Source organism: Scyliorhinus torazame, chromosome 18 (genome assembly GCF_047496885.1).
Source record: "Scyliorhinus torazame isolate Kashiwa2021f chromosome 18, sScyTor2.1, whole genome shotgun sequence".
Lineage (NCBI taxonomy): Eukaryota > Metazoa > Chordata > Chondrichthyes > Carcharhiniformes > Scyliorhinidae > Scyliorhinus > Scyliorhinus torazame.
The window spans coordinates 28,251,783-28,276,769 of record NC_092724.1 but is presented as its reverse complement, the minus strand read 5'-3'; the positions used below and the strand labels follow the sequence as shown (position 1 = coordinate 28,276,769).

At 46.0% G+C, this 24,987-nt stretch overlaps 1 protein-coding gene across 6 annotated transcripts in view; it reads right to left on the bottom strand.

Annotated features, from left to right (window-relative positions):
- The window catches only part of dot1l (DOT1-like histone H3K79 methyltransferase), a 123,190-nt gene extending 105,984 nt beyond the window's left edge, over positions 1-17,206 (bottom strand). For 3 of the 6 annotated variants that reach the window (XM_072482460.1, XM_072482457.1, XM_072482459.1), the window contains exon 1: positions 16,766-17,205. In XM_072482460.1, coding sequence (XP_072338561.1) covers positions 16,766-16,846 — 81 coding nt within the window. In that variant the 5' untranslated portion in view covers positions 16,847-17,205. Of the gene's footprint in view, positions 1-11,664; positions 11,761-16,765 lie in introns of all 6 variants that reach the window. The other 3 variants (XM_072482456.1, XM_072482455.1, XM_072482461.1) reach the window with 3 other exon arrangements.
- Positions 17,207-24,987: the final 7,781 nt, after the last annotated feature.

The following is a 24,987-nucleotide window of genomic DNA, read 5'->3' as shown; positions in this document are numbered from 1 at the left end:
TGCGCTGCTGGTCTTGTTCTGCTTTACAAACCAGCTGTTTAGCCCACTGTGCTAAACCAGCCTCTATCAACGCACAAGCATGGCAGCAAACAGATCAGCTCCTCGCTTTGGGGATGCCGACCTAGCCAGGCTTCTGAATGCAGTGGATGTGAGACTGGATGTTCTCCCTAGGTTTTGGAATACCAGCAATAGGGTCACCAATACCGCCTGGGAGGCAGTGTCAGCGGCTGTCAGTGCAGGCAGCACGATCAGGAGGACCAGCGTCCAATGTCAGAAGATGACCAACGACCTCCACCGACCTGCAAGAGTAAATTACCACCTCTCTCCTGCCACCACCCAAATCCCAACTCTTCCTCCCGCCACAAATCACTGGCTGACACCTCGCACCCTCCCCTTCATACTTGTTCCTCAGCACCCCCTGGCACACACCAACACAACCCCTTCATGCACAGTTCCAGGGTCCATACTTCACCTGCCGTAGATCCCCGATCCATCAAGGACGCAGCTCACAATGCTCTCTTTGTCCCAGCAGGATACGTTGGCCCATAATAATCGTTAAGGGCCACGGTGGGGGGGGGGGGGGCAGAGTACCGGAGTTCTCGCCCTTGAGGAATGGGTCCTGGACATTGCAGGATTGACCTAAGACAGAGTTGTCACCGATAGTGAGGTTCAGCCTGCACTGCAGAGGTGAGGATCCACTGCCCCTTCACCCAGATGACCTGTCTCAAGTGAGCTGTTCATGTCAGACAAAATCCTTCGTCTCATCGAACACATGTATTTTTTCTTTACAGCGGGCCTGCCTGCACCCCTCTTCCCCCCCCCCCCCCCCCCCCCCCCCCCCGCGGAACAGATGTCCAAGATCAAGCACCCCTTGCAGGTCCCATTCAGAGGGTGGGTGAGCACACGGTCAGCAGAAAGACAGGAGTCAGACATTGGCATAAACCAAAGAGCACCAGAATGATCATCACACTCCTGCCTTGTATATTGACCCACTGACAATGCCGACATAGGCCCTATGACACAGACAATGGGAGGGTAGCCAAGGTAGTCCGGCGGGGCAGGAAGGAGGGGAATGGGAGGAGGTGGATGGAGGGGAATGAGCTGCCGGACAAAACCTCGTCCTACGAGAAGCATGCGATGTTGAGGGCCTCCCTGGTCCTCTGGGCATGCCGAACCCTTGCCTTCCTGTCTGTCCTCCATCCTCTGGGGCCTCCGCCCCAGGCTCATCCACCATCCCCTCCTGCCCCCTCCTCGTCTTGGGCATGCATGTCCATCCACCAGCATGGCACCCCGCTGCCGCGCCGGACTGGGGAGGGCACAACAGATCAGCACAAAGCAAGAGACCCTCTGGGTGGGGGTGGGGTGTGTACTCCAGTGCACCACCAGAAGAGTCCAGGCATCGGAACAGCAATTTTTAGCAGTTTGATGCATTGATCGATGACAGCATGGGTGGCAACATGGGCCTCATATATTGAGTCTCCGACCTCCGCACTGGCGTCATCAGCCAGGACCTCCGCAGGTACCCCTTATCCCTCAAGAGCCAACCCGTCATCTCGGAATGGTCTTCAAAGATAGCAGGGGTCTGTGTCCTAGGATGCAGCTGTCATGTATGCTCCTTGGGAAGCATGCCCGCAAGTGCACGATCCCGAGTTGGTGGGCACACGAGATGAACAGTTAGGCAACATGAATGCCATCAATTGCCCCTGGACCTAGAGAATCCTGCAGATAACAGAGAATCCTGCAGCCCCGCTATCTTGGTGGACTGGTCCAGCTCAAAGTCGATTTAGTCTGATGCCCAAGCACACAGGGCATATGTGACCCCACAAATGCACTTGGAATCATAGAAGCAGGAGGCGGCATTCGGCCCATCAAGTCTGCACCAACCTGTTGAAAGAGCACTCCCCTACCACCTTATCGTTATCACACCTGTGGACAATTTTTTTTAAATGTTTTTTTTTTAAATTAATTAAGGTGCAATTTTCTGGTCTCTCCAGCGCAAGGTTTTATAAGTTTAATGCTTGTACCATTCGTTTTTTGTGGAAGCGTGTTGTGAACTGTCTTAATAATCAGAGTACCCACACCCCCCTCCCCGTACATTGGTACTGAGGGGAGGGTACCCAGTTTCTCCAACACACAATTAGTGTTTGTACAGTTTGGCCTTGTATATACTTTTTACTGTTTTAATAAAAAGATATGGCCAATCCACCTACCCTGCACATCTTTGGGCTGTAGGGGCGAGACCCACACAGGCACGGGGAGAATGTGCAAACTCCACACGGACAGTGACACGGAACAAAGGACAACTTAGCACATCCAACCCTGCACATCTTTGGACTGTGGGAAGAATCCGGAGCACCTGGAGGAAACCCATGCAGACACGGGAAGAATGTGCCAACTCCACAGTCACGGGGTCAGAATAGAACCGGAGTCCCTGGTGCTGTGAGGCAGGTGCTAACCACTGTGCCGCCCTCTTGTGGGGCTGTAGCTTGTGAAATGCCGCACAGAGTCCTTGCTCGAGCCTTGGAATGTACCAGTGGCATAGACATTCAGGGATGCGGTGACTTTCACTGCCAACAGGAGAGGGTGTCCTCCTCCATGGGGTGCCATGTCCGCGAGGAGCCTCCAGCGACATCTGGTGTCTGTCAACTCCTCGAATGACCAACGACGCCTGTGCACCTTAAGCCATCGCCAGTGTCCCCCTCGGAGTTCCTCCTCGGCCTGATGGGCGGTTGGCTCTTCAGGGTGTGTGGCGGTCCCCTTCACATGGGGTGCCGCCTCCAGCCTGCGTCGACGCTACTGCCTTCTCCGGCATCTGGCTGCCTAGGCTGCCACCGGCACAGTAATCTGTAGGATCAACAGCATTCTGGTCTTTAAGGAATTAGAAAAGGAGACACCCCGACAATCAGTTAGGGTTTCCCACCTCCCCACCCTTGCATTACCTGCCTTCTCAGAGTGCCATCCAACGAGCCAGTTCTGCTGGAAAAGCTCACTCTGCACACTCACCCACTGCCACATCAGGAGCCCCTCGACCCCAGACCAGTACCGGGAACATTAGGGAGACTGTGCTCAGGTGCTCTCCCTGATCCACACACTCACCCTTTGATCGCAAGGATATCCCCAGTGCTGAAGCCCAGCTCAGGCTGCTGCCTCTATGGTGCTGATGCTTCTAGAGTTCAGGCAAAGTGTGCAGGCTTCAATCAAGTTTTGATTGAAATGCAATGCAATCCAAGACATGGTCACATGTACCCACGAGTAGGTACCTGAGAATATTTTGTTTATTAAACAGTCAACAGTAACAAAGATTTGAAAATCAACTAATGTGACATCACACTAACCATTAAATAAGAAAACGTCACCGTTCCATATTGGTACCAATACAAAGCTATACCAGCTCACTTTCACAAAATCCCAAATGCACATCGTCACCCCTCGCAGGTTCCTCAACAGAAACAGAGGATAAGCCTGAGAATGTGTTATGTCCAGAATTTTGTCGTAGAAATGACCTGTCCATCAATGTGTTACTTGTTCCATGTATCATTCTCCTTTCAGGAGCCATAGCTGTGCAGGCCCACCCACCCTGCCCAATCTCACTGAAACCAAATACTGGCATCTACATATGCCACTGGTGCTCAAGGTGCAGTTAAACATTCTTGACTTCCTGCATATTTAACCCATGGTGAAGTGCCAGTTACAGGCAGCACTCACCACATCAGCATCAAAAGCATCACAGCAATCTACAAATGCATTTCTTCAACTGCGTCATCAGGTGGCACATCTGGATCAAAGTCGCAAACCAGTTCCCACAGAGTCTTCTTGCCTCAAACCAGATTGCCTTCTGGACTCGTGCATCCCCTTGAGCCCGGTGTTCCAGGAGCCAGATATCTTCAAAAAAATTGTCCTTCTTTCCATCTACACAAAAGGAAGGAACCAGCAGCCTCAAGGCATCTGCAGCCACCAACTAGAGCAAGCAGCGAACACAACCTGCAAATATTTTAGTTTATTGACAGTATCAAAATACAGAGGACTAAGGATACCAATCACTTGGCATCCAGGACAGTTTACAGTATCAAAATACAGAAGACAATACAATGAGGACACTAATCACTTGCCACCCAGAACACACTCAACTCCTGTCTCGGAGTGGCCTTTTCCCGTGGGCTGGACTGATGTCACTGTTTGTTTTATTTCTGTCACAGTATCTCCATCAATAGCAAATGCGAGTGCCACTTGTTATGATTTGAAATAGCCAACTCTTCCTCACTTGTTTGGTGTACAACGGGAAACCAAAGATAAACGGGTATGATTTAACCACCGGTTAAATAGCAGGAAAGGCCAAAATCAAGATTTGCAGCAGGTGTGAATCACTTTGCTATCTAACCGGCCTGCTCCCAATGGCGAGTTCCGGATCTCGTCCAAATGTGGCAAGTAAAATCATTGACCCCAATTAGCACCAATTTCCATCTCATTAGTGAGATTGAAGTCGAATGTAACTGCCACCTGGAAATTAACCAGAGAGAAATCACCCGGGCGTTGTTTAGTATTTATTTTTTTAAACTTGAAGCTGGTTCAACGGCTGCAAAGGGGATCAGAGGAGGTGAGAAGCAATTTCCATTTTCACGCACACAGCTCAAGAGTACTGGAGCTTCTTCCCCAGTGCTCGGTGGGGGACCCCCCTCAGGGTGTTGGGCTTGGTCGGAGAGCTGAAACATTCCAGGTCAGGGGTTGCCTCTGGATTTGTGGGGTGGGGCTTTTTATCTGAGAGTCCTTAAAACTATCTTTAAATATGGACACGCTAACAGGCAACTACAGCTGCTACCTGTCTATCGTACCGAGCGCTTCCAGGACAGACCCTGTTCTTGGTGATATGCTGACGGTCACTTTAACTCCCTTTAACTATGAGCAGCCTCGAGATTCACAGCTGCACGCTAATAAGTAATTGGGCTGGTTTGTTATGTGAGCACTTCACTTTCCAGTTGCAGGTTGTGTTTGCTGCAAATACCCAGACGCTGCTGTAGCTGAGTTTGCTTGCATGCTGCTCCTGTTGGTGACTTGCAAATGCCTGGAGGCTGGTGTAGCTGAGAGTTTGCTTGCTGCTGCCCTTTTCTGCTTGCTTGCTGCCTCTTCAACGTGTACTTATTTGCTGCTTACCATAGTCACAAAAGGAAACTAGAAATGTTGCTTGGATAAAGGAGAACAATTTTAGCTCCACAAATATGAAGATGCTAAAGAAGGATAGCAAGGATTCTAGCTTAACCGTGGTGTAAGTTATTTAACTGAATCACTCCTGGAAGTGGCAAATTAAGTGAAATCTAATGTAGAAAGTGCTTATAAAATCACAAATAAAAATATATACGTTTGAAGTGACAACTACAATGATCCTGCCTCAGAATACAACAAGACTGGCAAGGACAGACAACAAATGGGGTGAAATTAAGAAAGCAATTTTAAATTGTTGTTGCTGGTACAGGTTGAGCATCCTTTATCCGAAAACAAAAAAATTCCAAAATCCACACTCTCTGTTTCAAGCGCCGACGTGATATCACAAATGGGAAATCCAGCGCTGTGATATCACAAATGGGAAATCCAACAAGGCTCATAGGCTCCTGGGCAATGTGCAGTTCCCAACACACCACACATGCGCAGTATATTCCGAAATCCGAAAAATCCCGAAATCCAAAAAAACACTCGGCACCAAGCATTTCGGATCAGGGGTGCTCAACCTGTCATACCTTCCTCTGCGTGGAACTCAAGGTTCACTTGCTGAAAGTTTTACTTTAAATGTTGGCTGCATTAAATTCTGAAGAGTTGCAGCACAAGTGTCCAAATAAGACACCATTACCTTGCATCTGAATTATGCTTAATTCTACTGGTGTGCAATCTCTTTTCTGATTCCAACAGACTGGTACAGATCTGTTCCAACAGCTGCTTATGTTTTAGAACCACTACACTTATCACACCCAAGTACAAAGCAGATTTCCAAAGTAATGTCATATTGTATGCCCAACTGCACCTTGTACAAAACAATCATATTTCTGTTGTGATTGCAATGAAAATTGGAACCATTACAGTGGTGACATTCTTTCACTGTCAACATTATTTGAAAATTTGGTTCTGTGTTACTGGAGCTAGAATTCTAAAAAAGAAGTGATTCAAATTGTCTTAATTCCGTTCAGGAAAAAAGGTGTTAAATTGGCATTGAAAAAACTAATATGAGCATATTGTAAATTAAGTTGCATTACCATATTGGATCATTATCAATCAAGTCAGTGTAATCTTCAATGATATGGATGACCCAATGAAATCAATGAACCCAATTGGTAAAGTTAAATGGTTGGAGAGAGTGTGAGTCAGCTCTTCGAAGCCCAAACACAGAAGGGCTTGACCAGCTGTGCCAGGTAAAATATTTTCTTTTCGCAGTCCATACATTTTAAAAGACTGGTATCAAAACCTTCCCATGTTAATTTCAACACCAAGATTGCCTTCTTCCAACTGCCAACAGAACAACCTTTATTCCTATGCATTATTGCCAAGGCCCATTCTCGCACTTGTAATTTTAGCTGTATTCTAACCAAAAATGCCAGTGTTCATATGCCAACCATGAAAACATTACACTTCCATTACAGACCACACAAGACTTTTTATTCTTTCAAGGGGTGTTGGCTTCGCTGACGATTCCAGCATTTATTGGCTATCCCTAACTGCCCTTCAGAAGATGGAGGCTATCCCACCTCTGTAGGTCCGCCTCAACCCTACCCACCAGACTCGTAAACTTTAACTTTTGTAATAATAATAATCTTTAAGTAGGCTTACATTAACACCCCAATGTGAAAATCCCCTAGTTGCCACACCACGGCGCATGTTCGGGTACACGAAGGGAGAATTCACTTATGAAGTTTCTTTAATTTTTCCAATTAAGGGGCAATTTAGCATGGCCAATCCACCTAACCTGCACATCTTTGGGTTGTGGGGATGAGACGCACACAGACACGGGGTGCAAATCGTGCGCAAACTTCACACGGACAGAGACCCGGGGCCATGAACAAACCTGGGTCCTCAGCGCTGTGAGGCAGCAGTGCTAACCACTGTGCCACCAGAACTTATGAAGCTGAGCCCAATCCTGCACTATCTGCACCCCGAAACACCCAAAACGAGTGCCCGTCAAATGCAACAGCAACACCCCAAATTAGCTCCCTTCTCCAGTGGGGTAACCGAAAAACATTTCTCTAGATTTAACATACCCAGAGAGTGCACCAAACCACTTCAAAGGCGCCATTATGCCCCCACCCCCCTGCATTGTAGGGGCCCGTAACAGATGTACAGTAACAGATCATCAGCGTACAGGGACACCTCATGATCCATCACCCCCTCACTATTGCCCTCCACTCACCAGAGTTCTCAATGCGATAGCCAAAGGCTCTATCATCAAAGCAAATAAGAGCGGGGACATAGGGCACCCATCTAGTTCCCCTATACAGCTGAAAACACTTCGAGCTCATATTATTCATGCGAACACTAACCTTAGGCTCCTTGTATAACAGTCTCATATAAAACACAAACTTGGGCCCAATCCCGAACCGCTCCAAAACCGCGAAGATACTTCCACTCTATCCTATCGAAAGCCTTTTCCGCATCTGGTGCCACAATGACCTCCTGCTCCTGCCCCCCCTCCGGCACGGATAGGATCACATTCAACAGGCGCCGCACATTAGAGGACAACCACGTACCCTTCACAAACCCTGTTTTATCCTCCCCAACAATGCTCGGGAGGCACTCCTCCAATCTGAGTGCCAGCACCTTTGCCAGGATCACTGTGCCCACGTTCAATAACGTAACTGGCCAATATGACCCGCATTCCAATGGGTCCTTCTTCAGGAGTGCGATAAATGCCTGCATCGTTGTCTCTGGGAGCGACCCCCAAACCATTGTGTCCTCAAATGCCTCTACTAAAAACAGCACCAGCTGGTTGGCAAACTTTTTATAAAATTCCACCAAGAACCCACCTGGACTGGAGCCTTACCCATCTGCATATTTCCGATTGCCTTCCGAACTCCCTCTACCCCAGTGATTTCTCTAACCCTGCCTGATCTTCCGCCTCTAATGTGTTCCGACCTACATAGCCTCTCATAGAAAGCCACCTTCATCTTCCCGGGCGCAGCCACCAGCCTGCCTCCCACATCTGAACAACCTCTTGGAAAGCTGCCTGCCGTCTCTCAACTGACCAGACAGCAAGTGGCTGGCCTTCTCCCCATATTCGTACATCACCTCCTTTGTGTGCAGCAGCTGCTGCACCACTTTTCCATGGTCGCCAGGTTAAACTACATCTGCAATACATTCCTATTAGCCAATAGTTCTGGGGTGGGACCTTCACCATATTTACTGTCAACCTCCAGAATCTCATCCACCAGTCGCTGATGTGCCTCCCCATCCACCTGCACCTTGTATGCAATTATCTCTCCTCATACAACCGTCTTCAATGCCTCCCATAACATAGAGGGAGAGACCTTCCCATTTTTATTAAACCCAACATACTCATCAATCCCTCTTGCCACCCGCACACAAAGCTCCAGCTCTGCTAACAGCACCACATTTAAGCTCCAGGCCACCCCCCCCCCCCCTTCCACTACATCTACAAGGTGTGGGGCATGATCTGAAATTACAATTGCCAAATATTCAGCTCTCCGCACCCCCGACAATAGGAACGTCACTACAATAAAAATCAATACATGAATAGACCTTATGCACCAGCGAAAAGAGAGGATTCTTTGTCCCTGGGTGTAGAAACCCCAACAGGTCCACCTCCCCCATAAAAGCCACCAACAACCCCCCCCCCTCCCCCACAAAAGGGACAAAGACTTTGGCTTGGATCGGTCCACTTTTGAATCCAAGACCAGATTCCAATCCTCCCACCACCCCAATGTGTGTCCATATCCGGGATAGTCGCCACCACCCTCTTCATGAAATTCACTTTGTCCCAATTTGGAGGGTACACATTCACCAACAGTATCAACCTCCCCTCCGACATCCGAGACTATAACGTATCTACCCCCCGAATCTGCCACCACATTCTGCATCTGGAACCAGACTCTTTTATTGTTGAGAATTGCAGCCCCCCGGGGCTCTATGGTCAAAGCCTGAATGAAACACTTTGTTTACCCATCCCTTACAATGCCTTCCGAAGTCCTTCACCTGCAATTGAGTCTCCTGCAACAGCATCACATCGGCCCTCAAGCTCTTCAGATGAGCAAAAACGCTCGCCCAATTTATAGGGCCTCTATCCCCCAAACTTTCCACACCATCAACCCAATCAGGGTCTCTCTCCACCCACCCCCCTCCCTCCTCCTCCTCCTCTTTGGATCAGCCATCCTCCTAACAAGGACGCACCCAATCCCCCAACTAGCAGTTCCTGCCCAAGATGGTACCTCCCATCGGATGGAGCCAAAAGACAACCCACAGTCACCATCGACAAACTACCCATCCCATAAATCCCACAACCACTTCCTCTCAAAACCGCTCTCATCGCCTCCATTTCTCCCCACCTTCACACCTTAAAGGCATGCCGAAACCTGCACAAACAGGATCAACAGGCATCGATCCACAAATTTAATGGATTTCCACACATTTAATGGATTTAAGTGAAGGTTGTTTCTGACTAACATGATCACATTTCTTGAGATGCAACAAAAATGGGCATTGAGGACCGTACATTTGATGCACTTGTATCGATATTACTAAGTCTTTTGAGAAGCATTTTAGACCAGTTCATGGGATCCAAGAAAAGTGGCAAGTTGGATCCAATTAGCTTAAAGGCAAGAAACAGGATTTTTCAGTGACTGAAAGGCAATTTCCGGTGGGGCTCCAGAGGTCTGTACTCAGTCCCAAGTTTGTCTCAGTATATATCAATGATTTGGACTGGAATAGAAGTTCACAAATGATACAGAAGTTGGTTGTGTGGTTGATGAAGAAAATAGCAGACCGCAGGAAGACATCAACGAGCAAGTTAGATGGGCAGAGCAGTGGCAAATGAAGTTTATCTGGAGAAGTGAGAGGAAATGCATTTACAGAAGGCTGACGCAGCAAGGGAAGAAATAATAAATAGAAAAGTGTCCAGAGAACTTGGGAGTCCTCAGATCCCCAAAGGAGGTAGATAAGGTGGCCAAAATGCATGCAGGACACTTGCTGTTATCAGATGAAGCATAAAACTGGGAGGTAATGCTGCAATTATACAAGCCATTAGTTAGGCCACAGCGATGTACTGTGTGCAGCTCTGGTCATCGCACTACAAGAAAATTATGATTACAGTAGAGGAGGGTACAGTTAAGATTTACAAAGAAGTTTCCTGGGCTGGAGAATTTTAGGTATGAGCAAAGATTGGAATAAGATCATTTTCTTTGGAACAGAGGTAACTGATGGGCAGACCCAACTAAAAAGTCCAAAATTATGAAGGATCTAAATAGTGGATAGGAAGACCCTTCTCATCTTGGTTGAGGGATCAACAACCAGGATGCATAGAGTTAGGTAAGAGGAGGTTTAGAAGGGATTCAAAGGAAACATTTTCAGATCTGGAACTCTGACTGAAAGGGAGATAAAGGCAGAAAGCCTTATAAAATTGAAGTAGTATGTGGATCTGCACTTGGAAGTGTCATACCTACATGGTTACTGACTAAAACCTGTAAATGTGGGAATAAGCCACAGGTGGAGTTCTGGTTTATGATTTTCAATCTTGCATCAGTGTTCATACTTTAAACCTAACAACAGACATCTAACACTGGTCCATGGTCATACATCTAACAGTTGTGTACCATGTTCCCCTCTTTTAATTTACTCGCTCACTGACCACCCAACTATTTTAGCCATTTTGTCCTCGCCCTCTGTAAATGTTGCCACAGGATCATGCGCTGCTCTCTCCTTTTGAGAGATGACTGGTTGCTGCTCTCTCCTTTTGATAGATAACAGGTGGTGATTTAACACAGGGTCGCCACACCTCAGGCGAGGGGGAAGGTTGAGAAGGTGGGGCCTTCATGAATAACCTCAACCATTACGGGAATTGAAACTGCACCGTTGGCGTCACTCCGCATCACGAACCAGCCGTCCAGCCAACTGAGCGAACCCGCGCCCCCAAAAATACCATAGCCTCACCTTCTCCATTACATTCTGCTTTCAAAAGCATGTGTAAGACTTGTCATTTCAAATACTTTGTGCTCCATTCCTTAAATCCATTTTATCTGGTCTTCACATTCCCATGTTCATTTGTCTCATCTGCAGGTTAGGTGGATTGGCCATGCTAAATTGCCCTTTAATGTCCAAAAGGTTAGGTGGGGTTACTGGGTCATGGGGATAGGGTGGAGGCTTATGCTTAATTAGAGTGCTCTTTCCAAGGGCATCCAATGAGCCGAATGGCCTCCTTCTGCACTGTAACTCCATGATTTTATGATTTGTAAAGCTCTCTGGGATGTATTTTTTCTACAAATTACATCTTCTCTCAATTTCTAATAATGGCACACGAGAAATAACAGAAACTCACCCCTTACACGGAATCTGGACAAACTACTGATGCTGTTTACAACATCATCAATAGCAGCAACATGATAAAATTCCACAACTTCCAACACCTAAACAGATAGGAAATATCCCTGATAACAATGTTAACCATTTCCAACATCTTACCTGGGTATTAAATCTTTGAATTCACGTCAAATGTAGGCCAATGGTATAGTTTTCACTCACTGGTTCGTACAGACTTTCCCAAAACTAATGATGAATCTATTACATTTGCAAACAAAGACGTAAAAACCACTACAAGTTACAAGATGAAATGAAATGAAAATTGCTTATTGTCACAAGTAGGCTTCAATGAAGTTACTGTGAAAACATTCCGGCGCCTGTTCGGGGAGGCTGTTACAGGAATTGAACCGTGCTGCTGGCCTACCTGGGTCTGCTTTAAAAGCCAGCGATTTAGCCCAGTGTGCTAAACGACACACGTCATTTTCTGGTGTCTGACTGCTGTGGAGTCCTACAGCAATGCAAGCCCCAAGATAAAGGAGCTGTTCCTTGAAGTAGATTTATGGTATAAACGGGCCAGAAGTTATCACATTCCAGTTTAAATTTTTTAACATGCAGTGCCTCATAGAGAGGATGCAAGGTCAAATTCCCTTTTCATTCATAGTCAGAACTGAATCAGACAGATGGTGAGGGGAAAACACCAAGATGCCACAGGCAGTACAGGTGTCATCACATTCCAGTTTATCAACAATGGAGTTGATAGAACTGCAGGAATTGAACTGAGGTGGTGGGGGAGGGGTCGGCATGGGTGCGTATGGAGGTGGCTTCATGGAAGGGCACCAGTTTGGGGGCGTTGGTAACTGCGCCTCTGCCATTCCCGCCGGCACTGTACTCCACCAGTCCAGTGGTGGTGGTGGCCCTGAGAGTTTGGGGCCAGTGGAGGCGGCATGTGGGAGCCTCGGTCTGGGCCCCAATCTGGGATAATCAGTGGTTTGCCCTGGGGAGTATGGACGGGGGGTTCTGGTTATGGCGGAGAGCGGGGACTGAGGGGATGGGGAATATGTTCATAGAGGGGAACTCTCAGAGTATGAGGGCGTTGGAGGAAAAGTTTGGGTTGGCAAGTGGTAACGAATTCAGGGCTCTGCAGGTGTGGGACTTCCTTCGTAAAAGGTGTCAACCTTCCCGCTCCTACCGCTGAGGGGGATTCAGGACAGGGTAGTTTCCAGAGAGTGGGTAGGAGAAGGGAACGTCTCGGACATTTAAAAGGAGCTTATGGGGTCGGAGGAAACGCAGACCGAGGAGCTGAAGTGCAAGGGGGAGGAGGAGCTGAGAGGTGAGACAGAGGATGGTCTATGGGCAGATGCGTTGAGTAGAGTCAACACGTCCACAACATGTGCCAGGCTCAGCCTGATACAATTTAAGGTTGTTCACCGGGCTCACATTACAGTGGCCAGATGTGCAGATTCTTTGGGGTGGAGGACAGGTGCGCAAAATGTGCGGGAGGACCGGCGAACCATGTCAACATGTTTTGGACATGTCCAAAGCTTAGGGGATTTTGGCAGGGGTTTGCAGTGTCATGTCCACGGTGTTAAAAACAAGGGTGGCACTGAGTCCAGAGGTGCGATTTTCAGGATGTCAGAAGACCGGGAATCCAGGAGGAGAAAGAGGCTGACATTCTGGCCTTTGCTTCCCTGGTAGCCCGGAGATGGATACTATTAGCATGGAGGGACTCAAAGCCCTCAAAGTCGGAGACCTGGCTGTCGGTCATGGCTAGCTTTCTCTTTTTGGAGAAAATCAAGTTCGCCTTGAGAGGGTCACTGTTAGGGTTCACCCGGAGGTGGCAACCGTTCGTTGACTTCTTTGTGGGAAATTAATCATCAGCAGACAGGGGTTTGGGGGGGGGGGGGGGGCAGTTTAGATTAGAGTAGGGGGTCATAAGGATGGGACCTGTAAGAGAGGTAAATGGGTTTTGCACTATGTTGATGGTTTCATGTATATTGTTTGTTTTGTTTGTTACTAAACCAAAAATACTTCAATAAAATGTTGTTTTTTTTTTAAAAAAGAACTCCAGGGGCAAGCCACCCATTTAACAGAAACGTAGGACCTCAAATGTCATGGAGAAAAATTAAAGTTTGCATGTTCAAAGAAGCTAAGCAACCAAATGTAAACAGAAAACTACTCGGTCATTCATTAAATTTGAACATTGCAGAACATTCATGGGATACTTATAGAATATAAACAATTTTTAAAAATCCAACCATGTAAAAGTAATAAGCAGTATTTATTTTGGACATGCAGATTAGCAGCTACTAAGGTCAAACCCAAATTAGCCTCAACTAATAATTTTGGTGTGGTTAAGAGCTTACTAAGATAGCTCCACCTGATGGTTGAATGAGTAAAAGCACAACTTGATGCATTTCACAGATGAAAAGGTCCCCAGTTCAATATCCCCCTGGACATCTGCTGGTATCAGCGAAACCAACCATTACAAAATTCCAAATGGCCTCAGAGCTCTAGGTTTTCCAGAGGGGTACATGATTTGGTGTTAAATCGTGTCTGATAATTTCCCGTGAAGCATTTTTATATGTTCCTGGCACTATCAAAAGCCAAGTTGCTGTTTGCATCTCCTGCAAAAATGCTCTCTTTGTGCAATGCAAATGCTAGTGCTGTTTGTTTGAGCACGATAACTTTCTGCTAATTTTGAATATTGAGTATGTTCCAGCCTCCTGAAAGGGGCATTAAATGCTTGATTAAAAAGACATTCACAGTGAGATCTCAATTATTTCCAATTGTGACCTTAAAGTTTGCTTTTTCTGACAAGTGAGTGCTATATTTATCATATTCACATCATTCCAGGTCACAAGAAAACCTACATTAACTTTAATTTGGCTACACAGTATAGAATTCAACATACATTATGCCCAATTATATATTTTCTTTTATTCCCTTTTCTTCCCATGTACTTAATGATCTGTTGAGCTGCTCGCAGAAAAATACTTTTCACTGTACCTCAGTACAAGTGACAATAAACAAATCCAATCCAATCCATTAGAACACTGTTAAACATCCTTGAAATTATTCTGATAGATGTCCATAACAGAGTTAAGTGGGAGATAAAAGTTATGAACTGAAGTATTGAATTTTAGGCATTAAATTCTCGTGGGACAAAAAATAATATATGTTACTCTGTGATTCAAAGGTTAATATGCTATTTGGAATCAAGTGTCCTCAGCCCAATTAGTTTTTTGCTTAAATAACTGACCAGGTTCTATTAGCCCTTCCAATTTTTCTTTTCAAAAACATGGATAAGCAAATATTATTCGCAGTTAAAGGTCTTTCCACAAACGAAATTAGTGTTTAAAGCCACCAAGAGGAACATTCACATGAATACTTTTAGATATGAAAGGTAACTTTTCTTCCTCAACTTCAGTTTAACGTGAAATAGTAGATTTTGCTCGGACTCTAGTTTGAAATACTCTATTCCATCACATTTCCCTCAGTGGCAATAGAGATGAATGTGCACATTTTCTAAATCATGTGTAGAAAGTTGTTGCTTCAACGTCCTGGCGAGTGTGACTCATAGCCGAATCATAGATTGCTACAGTAGAGAAGTTTCTGAACTTTTACAGCGAACATAAATGTTGCAAATATTACTCAATAATTTTGTAACATATGTGGCGTTTCTGGTAACAAGTCACGCAGATAAGGCAATACTCAACATCTTCGGGGAGGGAGGAACCCCCACCCACCCCCCATCCTCCTCCTCCCCCCCACCCCCCCTTCCCTTGGCTAATCTATCACGGTATCGTTTTGAGCCAACAGCTGTTTGATGCTGATCTGCCAAAATGAGTTTCCCCTCCCACAGCAGAGGAGCGTCAGCACGGGGCCGTGAACTATCAAACCATAACAACGCATGGTCATCATATCAGAAAAACACCGGCAGACGTCCACGACTAACCCAGCTTAACGACGTTTAAGTTCAATTAAACAAAGGGGGGGGGGGGAAGGAGGATATCTACTTCTGGGTCCCCTTGAAGGGCATGTGCTTTGCAACTGTAACGTTGCAGACACACATCCATAAAAAGCAGTCGCTCCTCACGAATTCCAGTCATTCCGAAGTCAGACAGCGACACAGTCATTTTCCACATACACGCTTCCTCCCCACCACCGACCAACCCTCTCTCTCCCCCCGACTCCAGCTCAAAAGCAAACCCAACAAGAATAAATCAGACAGCCAGAGGGGAAATTCAACACGTGGTAACCGTTACAAACTGAAAGTAGACTCACCCCCCCCCCACCCCCACCACCACCCACCCCAAAAAAATGAAACACACAAAACAATAGAATTTGTACACATGTCGTGGTCTAAGATTTATTTCGGCCTCCCTCTTGTCGGTCTCCGTGGGGAGAGGCAGAGAGAGAGAGACACCAGGAAAGAGACAGAGAGAGAGACACCAGGAAAGAGACAGAGAGAGAGACACCAGGAAAGAGACAGAGAGACACACACACCGAGACACACACCAGGAAAGAGACAGAGAGAGATAGACACACACACAGACAGACACACAGAAATAAGACACACACAAGAGGCACAAGTGACCTCAAGCTACACACAAACACTGGGGCGGGATGAAAAGCCGGGCAGTGACTAAAAGTCATTCTGCCAGACGATTGAATGGGGTTGGGAGGGAGGTCACGGGGATCCAAAATAATCCTCGCCATTGTTATTTTCGACCGCATATATAATTTACAATAAAATAAAAACCAAGGAAGGCTCGAGTCGATGGGGGGGGGGGGGGGTAACACGACACTGGCTGTCGGCTGGGAATTAATCGGCGTGTTGGTGTGGGGGCTGAGAGACAAAGAGAATAAATATTCCCCCCCCCCCCCCCCCCCGGTCCGCCGACACCGGCTCAACACAGCGTCAGGCACACAGCAACCCCTCCTCACACAGACACAAAAACCGGCCAGCTCCCTCCCAAAACATCCCACCACAACCCCCCCCCCCCCCCCCCCCTCCTCCCGGCGCAGCGCATCGACGTTTATTTCTTTTAAACATAAATTAAGTTTGGACCCCGGCCCCCAAAAAGTCATTTCCCCCTCCCGGTCTGAAAAGAGAAAGCCTTTCTTCGCTCTCGGGGCCCACCGAAGCCGCGCTTCCCCACTGTCCCTCTCCCCACACGTCCCAACCTTCCCCGCCTTATTGCCGACCGAGAGCCCGCGAACGACCTCCCCTCCCCCCCCACCCAAATCTCCCTCCACTTACATAGACTGGCAACGGCCAGGGATACACAGCGGGCTCCGCACCCACCGGGCTTTTAAGTCGCAGTTCGTGCTTCTCACCCATTTTCTTCCTGGTGCTAGCATGCTATGTCTTGACGGATTGAAAAAGATTTTGGCGAGAAAAAAAAAAGGAATTAAGAGCCGAAATGGAAAGGAGGAGGACGATGATGAAGGGGGAGGGAGGGGGTGGAAGAGAGAAAGGGGCGTTGATATATATTTTTTTTTATATTTTTGTGTGTGTGAGTCAAACAAAAAAGTTCAAACGTAATTTGTCATCATATCCCTTTCATGAGTCCCTGTCACCGGAGCCCCGAAGCCCGGCCATCTTGGGGGCCGGCGTGAACTGAGCGGCCGGGGGAGCGCGATACCGCGGACTGCACCAAGTGGCGGACGCAGGGGAGCGCCTGCGCCAATCGTCCCCCTCTCTCTCTCTCTCGACCGCCCCCGCGGCTTAATTGCGCGGACGACGCGCGCCCGCCGAGACCATCGTGGGGGCGCCCCCTTAATTACTCCTCCCTCCCCTCCCTCCCCGCCGGCTAACGTGGCGGGACACCCGGGATTCTACCAAGTATGAAATGATTATGGGGGTGGAGGTGTTTAGATACCCGTGTAATTGGCTAGGGGGGGGGAGGGCAGACCAGCACGTGATGTAGGGAAGCTCAGGAGGCAGCAGGAGGGTGTGTTGGCCTCTGGAATGTGTTCAGCAGTGAGAAGCCCCGACCATTGTATCACCTCAGGACCATCTCATCTGCACCACCACTTTAGTGATCAGCCTTCATTTCAGAGTGAAGCTCTGTACACATCACCCATCTCTCCTCAGCCAAGGTCATTTCCTACTGGTGCAACCAGACTGGCAGGTCGCCTCCACCCCCCCCCCCCCCCCCCCCCACGACACTCGCCCCATTTGGGGTTTCCAAATATAGCCTACAGTGGTCATCTAAATGACAAAAAAAACACCCTCACACCACATAGCAGGCCTGTCACCATTGGGTGGAGAGAGAAAATAAAAACATAATTTCACAGTCTGGATGCAGACCTTTCTTCAAAAACCAATTCAGAGTGTGGGTTTGGGTTTTTTTCTGAAAACCCTCAGCAGGATTCATACTGGCTTGCAGCCGACGTACTTTTTTCCATTCTGCAGGTCCGACAAAAGAGTCGAGAAGCTGAAATGTGAACCGTGTCTTCCTCTGGCCACAGCCTGTCCTGTTGAATGTTTCCAGCAATTTTCTGTTTTTAATTCCATGATTTCTCGTGAGATCTTTCAAGGGAAGAATGAGTGGAATTTTCCAAGGAAGCCGGGGAACACCACACACATGTCCCATGATGGGAATTTAAAGAGCCAGAATAACAAAGGAAAATTCCTGGCAAAGACAGACTCCATCCCAAATTCCTGGTCTCACCAGGTACCAACCTCATTTTTCATCCTTCCCTCAAAATGTTGAGATCATACCTTGCAATGGGCATCTGGCAGCCCATGGTAAGACAATGTGAAATCTGATTTTGGGTCCCTTGAGAGACATCCCAGTCACATCTTGGCTTAAACTCTATCAGATATAAAGGGGAATTAGTACATTGAATTCATCCATAGAGGCCAACAATCACATTAAACTCATCTTAAATGATAGTTCTGTTATGTATTGTCTGGCCAATTCAGGCTGAAAGGGGGATTGGAAAATGTTAAAAGTAGCAAGTCCCATGGCAGCTGACTTTGCTTCCCAGTTAAGGTTAACCACATTCTCGGTATCTGCATGTGATTTGGGTCAGACTGGCATCAAGAGGCTATGAATTGCTTGAATCATCAAACTCAGCGTCAATAGAAAACATTGCACCTTGGCCCTCATAACAAGAAATGACCACCAAGTTAAAGTGGCTGATGGTATCAGTGCTACAAGTAATCATGTCAAGGCACTCAACTACAGGCAAGTATTGCTGTTCATGAAGCTTGAACTGGATTATTGTGACGGCTGAAAAAGTGTACTCAATGGTGGATGCTGTGACAAGCAATTTTCTTCCTTTTGCAGCTGAAATTAAAACTGAATCTACAAGCCCTGACTTCTCCATTCACTTGGAGGCAAGTAGAGCTGATTCTTTGTTGGTTAAAAACAATAGCCAAAGCCTCTTGAAAGTGAACAAGAACGTCTGCAGGGGTGAATTATAGCACGTCATGAGGGTCATTACAGAGAAAATGGGAATCAGTGGTTAAGTTCATCCAAAGTTACGCCAAAATCTTTGTTTTGGCCAAAAACAATCAGACATGTCTAAAAGTGTTCTTTCTGGGAAAGTACACAATGAATGTTTATCCTCCACTTCAAAAAAACTTACAGAACAGAGAGTGCTGCACAGATAGGACATTTTAATAAACCATTTCCCTGAGAGGAGTGGACTCCATACTGTGTTGCCTCAGTAATGGGAATGTGCAATCGCAGACAGTGTTCATTCCCAAGTTCTAAATGCCATATGCTTTTGGAGTATGATGGGAGATAGTAATAGTCTTAGGGATCAGTATGTGGAATAGCTGTCTCATCTTTAAGCTGCCTTTCAGATGTCAGTTTTGCTTCAGATGTCAGTTTCCTTCGTGTTCCAGAAGTTAATTGTTTTTAATCGGGCAGCACGGTAGCACAAGTGGATACACTGTGGCTTCACAGCGCCAGGTTCCCAGGTTCGATTTCCTGCTGGGTCACTGTCCTTGCAGAGTCTGCACGTTCTCCCCGTGTCTGCGTGGGTTTCCTCCGGGTGCTCCGGTTTCCTCCCACAGTCCAAAGACGTGCAGGTTAGGCGGATTGGTCATGATAAATTGCCCTTGGTGACCAAAAGGGTTAGGAGGGGTTATTGGGTGACGGGGAGTGGAAGTGAGGGCTTGAGTGGGTCGGTGCAGACTCGATGGGCCGAATGGCCTCCTTCTGCACTGTATGTTCTAATAAGAAGAAAGATCCTAGTGAAAACTATCAAGGAACTCAAGAGGTGGTTGGGATTTTATTTGAGACCATAAACTTCTTAAGCCTCAAGAGAAACCTGCTTACTTCCATCCATTTTCAAATTTTCTATCCATCTCCTCATGCAGCCCTCATGAACAATGTCTGAAAGTTTGAGAGTTATGTGGCTGAATTTTGACTATATAATCGTAGTGAGTCCATTACTTAAAAGTTGAATGTGCCAAGATTATCCCCAGTCACCTTATGTGCTTTTGTGAATTACATCATAAAGAGCAACATTAGAATGTCCATTTCAGGCATTTCTGTTGTGGTGTTATTCATAAAATTGCTTGGGCACTTTGAACTTTCTGTACCTCATCCAAACAAGTTATCCAATGTTAAATGCTGGTTGCCTCCAGGTATATTTATATGGTTCTTCACAGGTCACAGGGGTCTTGACAGTATTGATTGACAGATGAAAGGGATGTTGATCCCAAAAGTTTTATATGGTGGTTTCTGGTATCCTTCTGTCAATGTGTAAGATCCAGGCCTATATAATGAGATAGGTTTATGGAAAGAAAGCAGTTTATGAGTATATTCACGCCACATACCACTTACAGCATGTAAATATCTGATTTCATAAGCATTGGGAAGATGAGATGGTCAATGAACTTGGCCTTGACTATAATGAAAGTAATCAGATGTGATTACTCAGCTTTTTCCTCTTAGTTAAAGGGTCAGTCACGAGGGAACACAAGTTCAAGGTGAGGAGAGGGAGGCTTAGGGGGGAATGTGAGGAACATCTTTTTTACCCAGAGAGTGGTGACGGTCTGGAATGCACTGCCTGGGAGTGTGGTAGAGGCGGGATGCCTCACATCCTTTAAAAATTATCTGGATGAGCAATTGGCATGTCATAACATTCAAGGCTATGGACCAAGTGCTGGTCAATGGGATTAGGTAGGTAGGTCAGATGTTTTGCATGTGTTAGTGCAACCTTGATGAGCTGAAGGGCCTTTGCTGCACTGTGTGATTCTGTGATATGCGTACAATCAGATATTAATTATACATATTCTACATCTTTGAAACCAAGCTATTTTAAATTGTGTAGGCTGCTGCAATTTGGAGAAGAAAGAAAACAAAAACATAAATGTTGTTATGTCTCATTTATTCTGTAAATAATATATTTGGTAGAATCTCCATTCTACTTCCTATTATTACCAAATGCCAATTATATCTATTTGCAAGGTAGGAATTCTTGCCTGAACAATAATAGGGTATATTTGCTTGCAGGTTAATTTTAGGCTTTCCTACCACTGTGTTGATATTTTTGACTGCTCAAAAAAAAAAGGACTTGAATTTGCTTAGCCCCTTTCATGACCTCAGGATATGTCCCAAAGTAGTTTGTAGCCAATAAAGTATTTTTTAAAAATTATAATAAATGTTGTATTGTAGACAAGTGCAACGGCCAATTTTCACATAGGAAAGTCAAACAAGGTTTTAAATGACCAGCTGATCGGTTTTGTTGAGGAATAAATATTGGTCAAGTGGCCGGGTCTTCCTCATGGGATTTTGCAGATCCATCTTGGAGAGCAGACAGGACTTCAGTTTAATATCTCATCTGAAAGGGACTGAATGGTCTACTCCTGTTCCTATATTCCTGTGTACTTCTGAGAGTGCAGGAGTCTCTCAGTACAACGTGGAAGTTTCAGTCTAGATCATTTGCTTGTCTCTGGGATGGAGCTTGAATCTGTGATCTGCTGCCTTTTGTTTTATAAATTTAGAGTATCCAATTATTTTTTTCCAATTAAGGGGCAACTTAGCATGGCCAGTCCACCTAACCTGCACATCTTTGGGATGTGGGGGCAAAACCCACGCAGACACAAGGATAATGTGCAAACTCCACACGGACAGTGACCCAGGGCCGGGATTCGAACCTGAATACTCAAGCGGTGCAGGCTGCAGTGCTAACCACTGCACCACCGTGCCGCCCAATGATCTGCTGACGTAAGAGTGCTACTTCTGAACAGGTAAAATCTTTGGTGACATGAACAACAATTTTTTTCTTTTTATAAATTTAGAGTACCCAATCCTTCTTTTCCAATTAAGGGGCAATTTAATATGGCCAATTCACCTACTGTGCACATCTTTGGATTGTGGGGGTAAGACCTATGCAGACACGATGGAATGCGTAAACTCCACACGGACAGTGACCCGGGGCCAGGATCCAACCGGGTCCTCGGCGCTGTGAAGCAGCAGTGCTAACCACTGCATCATCATGCTGCCCTACTGTATTGTTTTTAATTTGCATCTATTCCTTTCTAATGGTACAAACCCTTTGAATTTGTCTCATTCAAGCTGATGGAATTGGTGAACACTTCAATCCTAGGCTGCCACCAATGCTGCCCTGAATGAGTTAAATCAAGTGGGCATATGGCTCTACTTTTTACAGTCCTGTGACAATGCTCAGCACTGTCCGACAGAAAGCAGCTAAAATCATGGAATCATAGAAATCTACAGTACAGAAAGAGGCCATTCGGCCCATCTAGTCCACACTGGCCAAAAGGTAGTCATCCAGCCAAATCCCACTTTCTATCTTTTGGTCCACAGCCTTGTAGGTCTCAGGCATCATTTGCATATCCGCATACTTCTTAAACGTTATAATGGTTTCTGCCTCTACTGGTCTTTCAGACAGATGCAGACAACCCTCTGGCTGAAAAAAATCCACTCAATACCTTCTACCTCTGTTACAATCACAATTCATATTATAACTGGACAGGCAGATTCTAGAATGAAACCCTGGCTCCAAAGACCTTAACCTTTACTTTTTTTTTGTAAAACATGGAGGAACAGAGTCACAGGACTGTAATTAGGAAAAAAACATTTGTTAAACATGGAAACGTTGGATTATGACATAATACTCCTTCACTCTCCCTTGTCTTAACAAATACACACAGATTTTTAAGATTAACACGGATTACAAAGTATATCTCAAGCTACAATGGTCTCAGTAACATCACATCCCTTTAAACCAAGATTGCTGTGGTCAGATACACTCTCCACTCTGAATCTCAAGTGAATGTCTGTGGATTTCTCCTCAGAATCTCCCCAGATGATTATCATCTGTGAATTTCCAAATTCCACTCCCCAAAACACGCATTAAAATCTTCTCATAATAATGCTTTCCCTTTGCAGTTTGCATTCCAAAATCCAGTCCAGGCTTTCCAAATGACTCTTTTAATCCAAGCATCTGCTCCTCTTTTCTCTTGCTTTTTAAAAATAAATTTAGAGTACCCAATACATTTTTTCCAATTAAGGGGCAATTTAGCGTGGCCAATCCACCTACTCTGCACATCTTTGAGTTGTGGGGACGAAAACCATGCAACACGAGAAAATGTGCAAATTCCACACAGACAATGACCCAGAGCTGGGATCGAACCTGGGACCTCAGCGATATGAGGCAGCAGTGCTAATCACTGCGCCTCTGTGCTGCCCTTCTGCTCCACTTTTAACAGTGAATCCAGTCTAAGATTTACACCAACCCCTTTAAGATTTTTTTGTACTGACTATTGTACAAGCTGTTCACAATTGCTTTAACTCTCAATTCCCAGACTGTATTAAAATGACATCAGACATTTGATTTAGTTTTGATGTTTGCTGTTCCACTTTAAATCTGATTACTACAATTGTTTCTTTCATTCAGAACACTTTGTATACTCTTCCTTGAATTCTTCTGAACAATACCTTGGTCTTTGTTCTCATAACTCTGTTGTCTTAACTATTCTTTCTATCCCAATTCCCTGGTTATCTGGGTTGTATCTTGTTCCTTACGAAGCTTGCATCTTTGCAGCACCCTTGACTTGTTCAGCTTCTCCTGGCAGAGTTGAGAGCTCTGCACTCCCCAGTGTCCTGTCTCTAACTGTTCTGGCTTCCAGTTAAAATTAAGAACAAAGGAAAGCCTTTCTTTCTGGAAAGTGGCCTCCTGTTGCTAAACAATGTCTTACTTCTATTTACTCATTTCACTGTAACCTTCTTTAAGCAAAATAGAATCACAGTTGGAATTGAAACCAATCCCCATACATACAAACACCTTTGTCCAGCATGAACCTAACTATAGGTTTTACCCTTTCAGGCACAGGAATATTATTAAATTAATCCCACTTAAAATGCTACCTTATTTCTAATTGTTAAAACCTGCATGAGACCTACGGGTCGGACCAATTAGTTTCCCCGTTTGTCTCATTGAGTACAACCTTCCCCGCTGAAGGGTAGGGGCCCCATCAATGGAGCAATGGACACTATGTATAAGCTCAGCCCAAGTGGGATTAGAGCAGAGTAGACCCGACTGGGACATTTGTACATCGTGTAAATAGTTACTTCAGTAATAAATAACCAGTTTCTTTTTGCCTTTCGTGTGGACTCATCTGTGGTCACAATATTGGCAACAAGGATAAAGTGAAGCTGCAGACGGCACCACTAATTGTTGGAAGCCAGGCCATCTCTACTTGTATCTTGGGGAAAGGTTTGCACTACATTCAAAATGCCTCGCTTCGGGAGATTGGGTATGTTTGATGCGAACGTAGAGGATTGGACATAATGCGCAGAACATATGCACTATTTTTTCAGGGCTAACGCTATAACCGGTGATGAGCGCCAAACAGTGATATTGTTGACTGCCTGTGAAGCGGCCACCTTCAGCATAATTAAAAGCTTAACATACTCCACATCCCTAGACACAAAGTCATTTGAGGAGTTGGTAACGCTAGTAGCAAATCATTACAACCCAAGCCGGTTATCGTGCAGTGGTACCATTTTAACATGGCTGAAAGAATCCGGGGGAGTCAGTAATTGTTTTTTTGATGCCTCTGAGGAAATCGGCTGAATTTTGTGAGTATAGCCCTTCTCTTTCTGAAATGCTGTAGGGCAAATTGGTCTGTGGTGGCAACAATATGGCGACTCAACGGAAGTTACTCACCAAACCACTACTAGACTTGAAGAAGGCCATAGAATCTCTCTGTCAAGAGACAATGCACAGAAGGGAGTGCAGAATTTGTTGGTAATGGAAGTCAATAGTATGGGATGCGCTCCCTCCTGGCATGTGGTACGCCCTAAACTTAGAACCCCCGGAATCCCACCCTGGACAGATCACCACCCAGGTCAGGGCTGATGGTCTAGGACCGAGTCAGCTAGATGGGACCCATCCCCCGAACTAGTAAGGGAAGACCCTAGCCGATGCGGGCATGTGGCCGGAGAAACCACAGGGAGCAGAGTCCTCAGGTCAGGCAGTCAGCCTGCT